Here is a 14,502-nt window from a genome sequence, read left to right as displayed (position 1 = left end):
TGCGAAGTTTTTCTTATGAAAATTTCTTTCATTCATATGTAAAGTAGAACTACTGTAATTAACATCACAAAAACTTCACACTTGGACTTGCTTTGAAGAGGAGGAAGCCATTAACTCGGAAATGCTCTATTGAAGAATTGTCCGAAAGAGCAAAGCTATGTTGCGACTACAACTTTTAGCCAATATATTTATTCTCTAACTCCCAAGGTCACCTATATAGTCATTTAATTCTACATTGACCTTGTACACACACAATTCAAATACACAAATTAATATTGCTGTCCAGTCATGGACTCCACATTATAGTTTTTTCCCATTCATGAACAATATTGCATTGTGTCACTTAAACCAAACAGCTCGCCAGGAAAATGTTACCACAAAAGAGAACTAAAAGTATTTGCATGAAAGCAAACCGATAAACCAAAAAATAATTGTACATATAATCAGAGGGCTTTACCTACAGGTACATACATGTATAAAGCCCTACAAGGACAGATTCATTTTATTTACACTGTAAATCCCTGGAATGATCATGCACCTTGGGATTTTATGTACATGTACTCTATGCCTTAATACTGCAGTTGCCAGTATTAATGTAAGTTTATCTCTTACAACCTGCCTACGCAATGTTCAATTATCATCATCATCATCATCATAATAACAAATTGACCCCATTTACCTGTGAGAGCTTGAATACAGTTCCTTGTGAGTGTTGGAAGAAAGCCATGATATGATGCTAATCCGGTGCAGTCTATCACAGTGTTCACCCTGATCGAGATTAAGACATGTAACAAAAATAATCAATGTTCACCTCCATTGAAAGCTAAGCATCATTTGCACATTTCACTCAGTACCTTGGACTGCACTCCATGTGTACAAGAGCTGTAAGGGTGCGAATTGCTGCCGTCCTTATATCCTAAAGTAATTCAATTAAAAAACGCATTCAATTACTATGAATTACTATGATTGGTACAAGTAACATAATAATTGCCTCTGAAAGACTCTAAGATGACCTTTGGGTCTTATCCTCTTTAATTTCCAAACAAGACGTTTTTGAAGTGTTTACTCTGAATAAATTATATGAGGCACAGAAATAGATGCATTTAGTTTGGAAAGTTTAGGTAGCTCTGAAAGCAAATTGGAAGGAATGAATAGCCGATTTTGTTATTGCATTTGAAAGAGGAGAACACTTCAGAGTTTGTTCAGGTTTTTAAACCTGTCTGTTTGGAAATGATTTGGGAAATTTTTCTGAAAGCATCATTGTTTGTATGGCTTTTGTGTAGAGCTTCCTACCCGCATGCAGATCAATAATCCAAGATTATCCTTACTGCTAGGTTACGAATAAACAGCGGTTATTACCCTGTAAGAAACCCTTGCCTGACTCCTGAGAAAAAAATGTAAATTAAAAGAACAATAGTTTTTAGTGTCAATCAAAACATACGCTGAATTGTAGCTGGTCAAGTTCAAGCAATTCCACTGTTTCCTCAATAAATCCTTGGTATAAGAGAGGATTAACCACATCCTGTGTGCTGTTTGAATACACTGCAAGAAACAACCAAGGTAGATGTAAAGTACCTTCTCACAACAGAACAGAATAGAATAGAATAAATTATACAAATTTAATCAGTTCAATTGCAATAATGCATGCATTTGGATTGGTTCTCACCTATAATCTACATGTATTAGAGGACAAACGCTTAGCTGAAGTCCTCATTAAAACTTTCAATCCATGTTGCTGAGCATTGGTTCAGTAAAGATCACAGAAGACATCAAAATGTGGTAAAAACAAAAAAGTGGCACACAAGACGATGTGTGATGTGTCGGTTATCGCTTCGTGTGCCACTTTTTGTTCTTACTTTGATCTACATGTATTACGAAACAGATGCAAGGCAACACGGAATCTTTTTTTTTTTGTTTAATAGAACGGATAGCTGTGCTAATCACACTTTCTTGCAAACTTGGGGACTGAATCACAAAGTGGGCAGATAACGATTTCAAACCAAAATCATAGAAAAGGCACCTCTGGCAGGTGTTATACAATAAGCACTTAATGACTGGCCCCAAGAGAAACAGTGAGTTTTGTTTCCCCGAGACCCTCAATGTTCCCCGAGGCGAAGCTGAGGGAATTATTGAGGTCGAGGGGAAACAAAACTCACTGTTTCCCGACGGGCCAGTCATTAAGTGTTTTGTTATACTTCCCAACTCAAAATAGAACAATACACAGATAAAAATTATTTGCTTGAAGTCGGCTGGCGTACAGATTTGCCGCCGTTTCAAAGGTGCACGACCTGATCATGTGTGAGTCGAAAGTTCAAGTTGTTGTTGCCCTAGGGCGTCATGAAGTTTTGCTCGCCCTAGGGCGTCATGAAGTTTTGACCAATGACACGTGACACGTTCTCCTCCAATCAGAAAACGTATTTGAGTTGGGAGGTATAACAATTCATGATAGATCGCGGAGGAGAGCACAACAGCCAAACTTGAATGATTAGATGTGAACTGATTTTCACAACCCTTGAGCGAGATTGAGATTGGTTGTAACTCAGCCCACAATAAAATCCCAGAGGTGGGAAGCAGTGGTCATGACCAATGTGACAGCCGGACTCCCAGTCATTACTGACAGTTTAATTCTTGAAGATGACCAATGAGAGTGAAAAGAACAACAAAATAAAGAGGGCATGGCTGACCACAATTTTGTGATTTCTTTCGCACAAAATGTTCATTTTACTTACACAGGACTGAGATAGCCTGTAAACGTGCCTGGATGCACTGCAGTCTCTTCTCATGATAAGGAAAATGTTTTGCTAATCGTATTCTACTGAAAAGATTCACCTGACAAAAGACAAACAGCACCAATAATATTATGACCTCCACACACAGAACAAAGGGTGCAGCCTCATTATTTTTTTTCTGAATAGAAATTCCAATCCTTAAAATATCAATAGATGGCAAGGGACACAAAAATTAATGTCCCCATTTCACTATTTTGGATTCACTAAAAATTAATATGTGGATACTGTATACATGTACCCTGCCACTTCATTCCAAAGGCAAAAATCCAGAAGCACAGCCTAAAGGACATGACTGTCCTGTAACTCTCTCAAAAAGGAAATAAAGAAAAACTAAGTGAAAAGACATCCAGCTATTTTTATGTACATACATCCGTTGTAGTTTAAAATTTTCCTCAGTTTAAATATAACTAGTCAGTTTTTTGTTTAATTTTCCTTTGTCTTACAGACATTGTCACAATTTGAAACAATAGAAAGTATAAAACAAACTAGTTTGAACAATTTTGAGCCAAGGAAAGTTTTTAACCACAACATAATGTATTACATGTATTTCCAGATAGCATTTTAAAACAAGCACAGACACTAGCTGTCTTTTATAATACTATAAATCAAAAACATGTTTTTTGTTTCATTTCACAAATTAATGCATAGCGCAACTGGATAATCGTCCACATGTACCCACATTACATGTACCAGGGCTTTTGTATGTCTTTGTGTTTAATCAACCCCCCCCCCCCCCCCCAAAAAAAAAAAAAAACACACACACATGAAAACACCAGGTTTCACCTGACAATATTATTGGAAATGTCCATGCTTCAGCAGGGTGCAAGAATCAGTGGTAAGTCGAAACATGCATTTTAGTCACAGAGGTTCAAATCGGTGACTTTAAACTCTGAAAACTGTGGATTAATCTTACAATGTATGAGCTATGGTATGAATTTTCCTCAGCTGAAACTTCTGCAACTTCAAACTTTAGAGAGACTTTCTCTGATCGATGATTAAACAACTTTACCTTTGATTACATGTACAATTAAGAGGTTATTCTCTAAATCAATTTTTAGAGACACTTTCTCTGACAAAACAACTTAATTACCTGCTTTTCAGCCGGTACATTGTAGCAAGTCATGACTTGCTCCATTATTTCTCCAGGATTCTCTGAAAACTACAGAAATATCAAAAGTCATAATTGTTGAAGTTTTGAAAACACGTCAGTTGTGTTAACCCTTTTATCCCTGAAGCAGCCACCACTGACAAGTAAAATCGTCTGGCATTGGCCAGGTGAGAGTAAAATCTTCAAGTATCTCTTGTGGAAGGGATAGGGTTTTAAAGGAGACATACTTTTTTTAGTGGACATACATGTAGACGTTGTTGACCCATTCATCCCTGAAGCAGCCCACCATTGACAGTCGTCTTGTGTTCGCCAGAGTAAAAATTAATCTCTAATTAAGTATCACTCTCAGAAGGGCAAGCCCCATTGACTGGTCAATGGCAGCTGCTTCAGGGATGAATGAAAAAAGGAAAGGAAAGTAACTTTATTTAAGTGTCTAGTCGCTCGAGCGCTAGAGCACTAATTGAGGACAAAGTAAACTGAAATTAACACTGTTGGTTTTTGTGGAGAGGGGAAACCAGAGTACCTGGAGAAAAGCTCTTGGTGCAGAGTAGAGAACCAACAAACTCAACCTACATGTGACGCCAAGTCTGGGAATCGAACCCGGTCCACATTGGTAGGAGGCGAGTGATCTCACCACAGCGCCATCCCTGTGTCCCCTTTAATCAATAATATTAAGGGGACATGTCCAGTTCCTGCGTGGACCTAAATGTCAAGTGGTATCAACCATTTCATATTAGTAGCTAAGGTGGTTGGGATTTTTTCATATTCTTTTAAATGAATATGGGTTTTGAGCTGGTTTGCAATTGATCAAAAAAACTGTTTTCATTGACTGTAAACATGGCTGGAAGGATTGAAAACAATGAGTAGTGTAAGCAGTTACTGACCCTGTCTTTGCATTTAACTAGTTGAGCATGGTCTAGTAAACAATTTGAAGCCTGACTTTTGCTAACCAGCAATCATTCCAACTGAAAAATGGTTGGAAAAGTGTTTTACTTGGAATATCGAGATTTTTAACCTAAACCTGTACAAGTTATAATGGTTGGTCCAAACAGATCACAGCATTAATCCACTGCTCTTAAAGTATACATGAACTTGACAACAATAGGAAGCAAATTTGCTTTCATACCTGGTAAAGTTTCGTCACATGTACAGAGCATAAGTGGCTTCCTGCTTGTGTTCCTGCTTGTGCCTGTTGAGAAAATCATTCTGTAGTAAGAACAATGTATCAGCAATGCTCTGTTGTGCTAGTGAGAGGCACACCTCCCAATAAAAATAAAATTGCCCTGAGGAAGGGCTAAAGTTCAAAATGTTAACTTTTCAATCTCCATAAGGCAGTCCATACACTCTTATCAACTCAGTTAACACAACCCCAATTTATTCTCTATAATTATTGGTTTTTCATTTAACTTAAAGATTTCAGATCCCCTGCTAGCAGAGGCCCTTTTTCTCTTACGTTCGCTGGGCTGACGAGTACAGGAAAAGAGAGTTCTGCCATGGGTCGAAACTCACTTAGATCCAACCGCCGTCCACAACCTTGGACAATGCTCTTCAATCCACATGCCCCATGACATGTTTGCTGACCGTGAGTTGAGCCCGCGGTGTCCTGTGCTTCAATCCTTTGCAGTAATTCCGGTGTTAAGTGAGCCCACACAACATGAAGTATTATGTGAGGAATTGGTCGCTAAGTAACCGCCATGTAACTGTATGCTCAACACAGTGAGTTTCCACCCACGGCAGAGGTCTCTTCCCATAATAGGCCATTTCCGAGTTCTGGCCTGCCTCATCTTCAAAGCGAGTCTAAGTGCGAAGTTTTTGTTATTGAAAATTAGTTTTTATTCATATGTAAAGTATAACTGATTACCATCACAAAAACTTCGCACTTAGACTCGCTATGAAGAGGAGGCAGACATGAACTCGGAAATGGCCTATTATTGTCAGCCCAGTAAACGCAAAAAGAAAACAGAGCTCTGCTAGCAGGGAAGATTTCAGAGTAACCCTTTCTAACTTTTTTCTTTATCTAATGCCAGATGATTTTACACCTTCCAATGGGGAATGCCTTAATTAGGCACCAAAGGGTTCATTAATCTACACAGTTTGCTTTAAATGCAGTAATTGGGCAGTTACTGCAATTATTATATTATTACTAATATAATTTTATTATTATTATTATTAATAAAGTATTCTCGTTTGTCTCACGATGTGGTCACTTATGATGTAGATCGCCACGTTTCGACTGGATACCGCTAGTCTTCATCAGGCGATGAGGTCGACTGGTTACACGTCAGGATGCTCCGCTGTGATTGGTTGGTTTTCAACAGCTGTGATTGGTGCATTTCGATCCTCGAAACGTCGGGATCTACATCACAAGTGACCATATTGTGAGACAAACGAGGATACTTTATTATTATTGTACTTCACCACGATGAATAACAGCAACCTTTTTTATGACATTATTATTGTTTTTTTATATTATATTATTAATTAGTTTAATTTAATTATTTTAATTTTACTTTTATTTATTTATTTTATATTATATTATTTAATATTACTACATGTATATTAATATAACATTATTATTATACACAGTAATTGGTACTGTACTTGCTTGGCCAAGAGCAAACGGACAACAAAAAGTAAATCTTATTCCAAGTTGGAAACCAAACCAATGACCTCTTCAAAGGGCCTACCACCGCAAGTTCTTCCACTGAAATATACTGTAGTTCTTTGCACTAGTTGCATCTAGACATACATGAATTTTATTAATTTAGAGGATTTATCCTGAAAATGTCCATTCCTTTTATTGTCTTTAAGAGATAGGAAACTAGCCAAAGTTTCATACACAACCAAACAATGTTCAAAGAACAATACACGAAATAAAATATTATTATTTTAATACCGTGTTCACATCACAAACTACAGTACACTGCCCTTTTTGCTGATGTTTATCCCTGTAATCAGAAAATCACCACCATGCAACCAAATCAAGCCATTCTGGCAGTACCTTGATGAATATACAAGATCAGATTATAACCCCATTTTTCCAACTTTTCAGGTTTCAATTGAGGCAAGTGTAGATTTCTGGAAATACAATCGTATACCTCAAGTCAAGCTCTTTTTAGTTGACGAGGTAAAGTACATTGTACACCATGACTGTAACAAAGACATCAACCATAATTCACAATACAAAATAAAAATTGAATAACTGTACCTGTGAATCAGACTGTGAAGGAGTGTTGGTGATTTCATTGTAAAACTCAAAATAAACATCAGCACAACTGGTAGGAAACTCCTAAACCAAATAAATAAGATTTGAAGAAATATATCATTATAAATCATTGAAGAGCAAAAATAAGCTTTTTAAATGAGGTTACAACTTCAGTTCCCACAGCCTGCTCCCGTCTGACCTCGTAGCTCAGTCGGTAGGGCAGCAGTGATCTAACCCGAAGGTCATGGGTTCCTCTGTCCTTGTATGGGCCCATTTCCATTAGTAGGGCTAACGCTCACATGGTTCATATGGGGTACAACACTCGCACTTCTCATTACACTCTAATCAGTTAAGTCTGTTAAATGAAATTTAACTGAATTAACAACTAGGAGCAACTGCGATCAATTGTTGTCAGTGGGTCAGATTCCTCGTGCTTTGGGTCGTAGAGCTGATTTATCGGTATGAACATTTTGTGCAAAGGGTTTTGTGGTTTTTCCCTTTCCTTCCCCCTCTCTACTTTCCACTGTTTATCAGTGTGATGGGTGCCTGTCTTCTCGGGGGCGTGACGGCTCATGACTGGGTTGTCAGGTTTTGCTAGCCATCGGTGCAGTCTCCACCTTGGAGCTGGCTGCCAATAGTGGAAGTTCCAGGATGTCTCAGACACCCACCCGCCACTTAGTGACACAGTTGTTAATCAACTGAAATTAATGAGAAGACCACCCAAGAAGATGGTTAGTGACATGGCAAATTATTATTTCATTATAATCTATAATAAGTATTATTATAACATTCATTAATAATTCATGATGGGAATTCAACATCTTAGTAACCAACATCTGTATACATGTATCTGATACAGATTTCTCTTTACTTCCAAAAAGTTTTCTTTCAATTTTCCCTCTTAAAATGTCTTGAATCACCAAAAATACCTAGTTTCTATTAACACTTGAATGCTGACATTTAATAAGTCATATACAATATTTAAATCAGAACTGTATCACATTTACAAACTATGTATTAGAGGGTTCGTACTTGATTTTGCCTATAAAATTCCAGGAGTATTCAAGTAGTTTTCAAGGAGTCTTTATAAGAAAATTGCTATGCAATACATAGTGTTTAAGTGTTTTCTTTGCTGCGAAACCCTACCTCAATTTTAGGCTCAATTTTGAAATGTCTCTTTAACTTAGCATGATGCAATCTCACCAATTTTCACCCAAGAAAAAATTCAAGGAGTTTTCAAGCAGTTTTCTACAAAATCCCTTTTTGCAAGGGCTTTTCAAGTGCCCTTAAGTCCAAAATTAAATTCCAGGGTTCTTCAAGGACTCCAAGGAGTAGCACGAACCCTGATATTACTCGACAAACAATACTTCACACAAAATCAATACAGTGATGACTTTACCTTGATGGGTAAATCCTGGCTGCAGTGTGCAAGACTAAATCCTGCATTCTTCCCTCCCCATGTCTAGGAGATTCAAGTTAACATTACTTTCATTAGAAATCAAGCTTCCTTAGCAGAAAAAAAATAATAAACTCTTTCCCCAACCTATACCAATTGAGCATTCATTCACCAACAAACCAGCACACTAGTTTCTTCAAAATCAACCTTTCTCTTAATAGTGGGGCTACATGTAAACTGTATACCATGTATGAAGTTTAACCCATTGACTCCCAGAGGTTCTCCATTGACAAGTAAAATCATCCGGCGTTAGACAGAGTAAAATACTAAGTCTGGCTGGTTTCGGCCGGTTTGGATGTCAATGGGTTAACATGCGTCACGCCAGATAATCAATTAACTGTCACACGCGGCAACCTCAGATGTCAATGGGTTAATGTATGACGGACATTCAAGGGAAATCGATTTTGGTTCGAGTTATTGCGAGTCGACTGTACATGCACATGTAGGTGAAAAACTCGCCTCTCCTAAGCACTGAAGACGCTGCTGAATTGCCTTCCTCTTTTCTGCCGGTAATCTTGGTATGAAGCTTGATCTCTTGCTGTAAAAGACATGATTATTACATAATCAACATCCATGTAACTACATGTACACTTGCCGATGCACACATCTTTCTCACAGTTGTGGCACTGTACTTTCTGATAATTTTCTTAACAATGATGGCTTACCCATCAAATAAGCAAGGAGGTTGCCATGGCAACCAGGCCAAAGTCCACCTCCAGGCACCTGTCAACACATCACTGAGAAAAAGCAGCGTGTGGAATGTTTACTTACCCCACAATAAGAATTACAGGAGGAGGGAAAAGAAGAAAACAAGCAAAAAGGCAACTCAAGCCAAAGCACATGGCAATGCACCTGAACACCTCCCTCGAGACCCCCCAAATATCCCAGGTAAAACTGCTGCATTGGCTTGATTTAATTTTGCCTGAATTATGTGTAGCCTCATTACAAAAATGTATAATTCAAATGACTTTGTCATTTTCATACCTGAAAACATAAAGGACTCCTAGCACAGACAGAACAACTTCCATATCACTTGCAACCAACAGTGACACAAGATGCTGTTATAACAGAGAAAAAGGTAAAAATACACTGTTAGGATAAGAGAAGTGAGAGAATGAGGTCCCAAACAACAACTACATACATGTAACAATACTTTGCAAATTAGAATCATTCAACAGTTACCAGCGAAGAATGTCTTGGAAGCTGAAATCCTAAGGATGACTGTTGCCGACGAGCAGAAAGTCATCTTCAAAGTCAAGTACACGTACTAGCAGTGTTCAAGACTTGACAAAAACTACATATCCTCCTTTATCCAAAAACTGTTGCACTAATTTTATTGACATTGAGAATCCAAGGAGCGTTGTTAAGTTCATGCCAGTCACAAGAAAACAAAAATTTGATTCCTTTAAACTATTGTCTTTGCAAACATTGTTATTTCATTATTAGTGTAATGTTTAAAGTGAAGTCATTGTATTCCACATACTAGGTAACTGTAGTTCTATAATAGCTGTTGTGCGTGTTTAGTTATATATGCTTACTATGTAAGCATGATGTGTGTCTCTTTTGTGTCTTTTAGTTTGTATGTTAACGTAAGAAATGCTTTAATGAAAAATATACTAAACTATAAATAAAAATATTGTATGGAATATTGAAATGCCCATTTTTAAGAATGGATAGTAAAATATCAAGAGTTACATATATGAAGCTTAAAAACGTATGGTCAATGTTTTGACCAGAAATCACAACTGACGACAAAGTTAACTGTCCTCCTTTAACTCTAAGAGTATTCAAAAAAGGTATTGAAAATGACTTTCATCAACATATAATAATTTATACTTTTAATTAAGCTTATTGTTACTACTGTTTATCACCGCAATGAAATCACTTTGCAAGGGTTCCACAACCCTACCTCTATTGAATTATACAAGTGTCTTGTATATGAATGTTCCAGAACAAGAGCGGTGAACCGCAACACGTGATTCACCAGACACCTCCTTTCGCACTAAGGTAAAATAAACACAAGAGTAAATAATTAATGTACATTGTAATGAGAGAACACTTTGGAACAAAGATGAGGAGAAGTACCATATTTACCCGTGTATTTTTTATGACATAAAATGCAATTTCTTATGTTATGCAATTTCTTATGTTATGCAATTTCTTATGTTATGCAATTTCTTATCTCATGTTCACGAGATACTAATCTTGTATTCTTCAATTTCTGGAACTGTGGATACACAAAAAATCAGGGCCTCAAGCGCTTAATAGTTTTGTGGTTTAGCAGTTGTTGTACATGCCGGCATTTTGTCCTTGAGTTTTGACTGCGTCTCGGGTTTGCATAACTGTCTCAAATTCTCCCAACTCCCCCTTGTGTTTAGATGAGGCTATGGAAACATGGAAAACGTCCTTGATTGCTTAAACGTACCTGTACCATCTCATTTTTTATCAACATTTACAGCGACAGGCAAAGGATAAGGGTCAATAATATTTATTTATAATTTATTGATTTATTGAACTGAATGAAGATTCCAAAACTCATCAATAATACATGTACATGTCCGAAACAGCCTACCAGGTCACCGAGCATGAGGTGTAAAAGCCAATGAAACATTCCTAATTAAAATTCTTTATAATTATAAGGAATACAAACATGGCTTAGCTTGTTTTTCTTGTATGCTAATGTTCTCCTCTTACAATTTGAACATAAATACAGACTCTAGAGGGACAATCTTTCTGTAGAATGTTTTTGAAGCCATTCAATACAATCGTAAGGCATGTTTAATCGAGTCTAAAACCATTCGGCTTCACCTCATGGCTTAAAACTCAATAAAACATTCCCGCTCATTTATTAAACAGTGCATCACATACACTGTACGTGCACAGGTATATACTTAAGGCACTATCTATAAGGCCTGGTTTTCACTAGTGATGCAGACGCATTTACTTGTTGTTAATTAGTGTCTATTGTTCCAACAAAAGGCTCTAATAAACAACAAGCTACCGAATTTGCATACGCTTCTTGTGCTTACGCTTGCGTCAAGAGTGAAAAACAGGCTTAACATAGCATGACATAACATAGCATTCCGTAGCATGTTGACACTGTCCACTTGCTTGACCTTGCGTCCTCAATACCAACTATGTTTTCTACGGGCACAACTTACTGCTATTTCAGGTCCGTCAAGTTGGTCGAGTTTGTCGTAAGCCAGGATCCAAGAACTTCCATTCACTGGCTTAGCAACGTTTGCAAGGATTTCATCAAACTTATCGATGACATCAACCCAGTGCTGCAGCTCACACTACATTACAAAAACAATAATAAAAAAAATGCGACCAAACAATAATAATTGTATTTTCCCATCTAATCACCTCTTAGTTACCCCACAATAATATTTTTTTTTATTGCCATCTGTCTGCTAAAAACAAAAAACCAAGAGCTGAGTGCCACATGCTAATAGATCTTTAAATCCCAAAACTTCAAAAAAGAATAAACCCTTCATTGCTTGTGAAAGGCAGGCTATGAAAGTTTGATAAGTCTGACCATAAATTGGCAAAAAAAAATTAAAATGACAGGGTACTCATGTCACATTAATTTAAAGACAAGCAATGATTAATAGAACATTACATGAACAAGACATCTCTAAGTGAAAATTAAGCAAATAAAAATTAAGAATACAGAATTTAAAACAGGAAATGTTAAGTCTATTTCCTGATTAACGAAAGTCATTTAAGTCATTTAATTAAGCTTACATCCAAGATTTCAACTGTTCAAGCTTAATGATTATTGGATTGCACGGTGTTCCCTTAAAGTATAATCATTAACAAAACGCAATATCGATTGTTGATATTAAATATCGTAAAAACGACACTGCTCACTTTAACAGTCATCAACCATTGAAGTGAAGCTCTTACCTTTCCATAGTACCACGTATGGATGTCCTTTAGAATATGAATCAACTCGCTATCACTTGCTTCTTTTAGTCTTTGAATTAGCTGCCTGCATTCAGGAGCCTGTTGAAACGAAATTTAGCCCTTACACGACCCTTCAAAGAAGCACAGTAGCTACGCAACGTGCACGATTCCTTTCATCGCTGGTAATTCCTAAACGGTATCATTTCTGAAGAGGAAAATCAACTCATGTTCAAAACTTACCACGTCCGATTGAGTTTTTCGCAGTTTACTCCTGTCAATCTTCATTTTCTGCTTTCAAATATTTTATTAGTTAGTCCTCTTTCTTGACAAACTTCGCATGTTGGTCCAACAATTTCCAGAACTGGACAAACGTTTGCGTTCTCGTGAGTACGTATAATGGTAAACCTTTTTAGCGTTTTTGAAATGGACTATTTACTCGCGTGACGGCTCGATAAGCCGTTAGGATACCTCAGTATTAACAATCAAATCTTGGATATACGTCTTGTCGAGCCCGGTCGAAGGAGGACAAACAACGCAATAAATATCACATCGTTTTACCAGTTTTGCCAAGGGACGTATTCAAGTGATTCATTTCAATATGGCCGACCATGCCGTGCTGCACTAGAACGAGGCTGGTCAGTGGCTGGCAAGCTCCCACAAGGCCTTACGGTTTTCTAGACAGTCACACACGTGATTCACATGCGCAGATGAAGAATTCCGCCATTCTCGTCACAAGGAGTGCTTTCCATGAAGCCAAAATTTCCGGAAATTTCGGGCTGAAGTCAAAGGGAAACGTCCGTTTCGGTTCGATCCGACTGGAATATTTGGGACCACCTCTGGAGACGGTCCTCTTTGACCGGTCGGGTCCAGTCCGACCGAAACGTGCCATCTATTTACAAAAATTCTCGTTTCCAGCGGCATCTCACTGTGATGTAACCGAAATTTTGGTCGAAACGTAAATGGAACGCTTCGGTCCGGTTGGAAATTGACTTTTGATGAAAAATGTCGTTCCATTTTTCCTTGGTTAGTTCCAGTGGTCACCGACCTGATGGTCCGACATAGCGGAAAGCACCCCAGAGCACTGGGAACGTAACTACTTAGTGTAGGCAGTCATATAATGGTTCGGGAGTTTCTGTGATATAATGGTCCTAATGCATACTTAAGCAAAATCAAGCAACCGTTGCCATACTCATATTTAGCGTCCTTACTCATCCCTAGCTGTACTTAACCGTCCTTCCCCATCCCTAGCCGTACTTTAGCGTCCTTACTCATCCCCAGCTGTACTTTGGCGTCCTTACTCATCCCTAGCCGTACTTTAGCATCCTTACTCATCCCTAGCCGTACTTTAGCGTCCTTACTCATCCCTAGCCGTTCTTTAGCGTCCTTACTCATCCCCAGCTGTACTTTAGCGTCCTTACTCATCCCTAGCTGTACTTTAGCGTCCTTACTCGTGCGTAGCCGTACTTGAGCGTCCTTACTCATCCCTTGCCGTGCTTTAACGCGTCCTTAGTCATCCCTAGCTTTATTTTAGCGTACTTACTCATCCCTAGCTGTACTTCAGCGTCCTTACTCATCCGTAGCCCTATGACTTAAGCGTCTTTAGTCATCCTTTAGCATCCTTAGTCCTTCTCAGTAGCAATTATACTTTAGCATCCTTATATAGTCATCCCTAGCTGTACTTCTGTTTATAACGTCCTTAGTCATCCCTTAGCCGTATTTAAGGGTCGTTAGCCTTTCTCTAGCATCCTAGCTTAATCTTCCCTAGCTATACGTGAACGTCCTTGCTCATCCTTAGCAGTACTTAACGTCCTTACTCATCCTTTGCAGTACTTCAGCCTGTTAAGTCTTCCTTTAGCATCCTTATAATCATTCTTTGAGTTCCTTCACGCTCTAAGTCATGATCTCTAGTGGTGCTTTAACGTCCTTATTCATCCCTTGAAGTACTTCAACGTCTTCAGTCATCCGCCTTAGCATCTTTAGTCATCCTTAACAGTACTCAGACTCGTACTTGAAAAACATCTTTAATATACAACGG

The 14,502-nt window shown here is 38.0% G+C and overlaps 1 protein-coding gene across 1 annotated transcript in view; it reads right to left on the bottom strand.

The window, feature by feature from the left end:
• LOC138055761 (E3 ubiquitin-protein ligase HUWE1-like) overlaps positions 1 to 13,087 on the bottom strand; it is an 82,654-nt gene extending 69,567 nt beyond the window's left edge. The window contains 14 exon segments of the mRNA XM_068901635.1: positions 680 to 768; positions 855 to 916; positions 1,442 to 1,542; positions 2,730 to 2,829; positions 3,880 to 3,948; positions 5,024 to 5,086; positions 7,106 to 7,186; positions 8,502 to 8,564; positions 9,018 to 9,096; positions 9,543 to 9,616; positions 10,468 to 10,560; positions 11,720 to 11,854; positions 12,468 to 12,566; positions 12,708 to 13,087. Coding sequence (XP_068757736.1) covers positions 680 to 768; positions 855 to 916; positions 1,442 to 1,542; positions 2,730 to 2,829; positions 3,880 to 3,948; positions 5,024 to 5,086; positions 7,106 to 7,186; positions 8,502 to 8,564; positions 9,018 to 9,096; positions 9,543 to 9,616; positions 10,468 to 10,560; positions 11,720 to 11,854; positions 12,468 to 12,566; positions 12,708 to 12,752 — 1,153 coding nt within the window. The 5' untranslated portion in view covers positions 12,753 to 13,087.
• Positions 13,088 to 14,502: the final 1,415 nt, after the last annotated feature.

This window comes from Montipora capricornis, chromosome 7 (assembly GCF_036669925.1).
Source record: "Montipora capricornis isolate CH-2021 chromosome 7, ASM3666992v2, whole genome shotgun sequence".
Taxonomy (NCBI): Eukaryota; Metazoa; Cnidaria; class Anthozoa; order Scleractinia; family Acroporidae; genus Montipora; species Montipora capricornis.
Note: the sequence above shows the minus strand (reverse complement) of the source record. Positions and strands in the feature narration are given on the sequence as shown.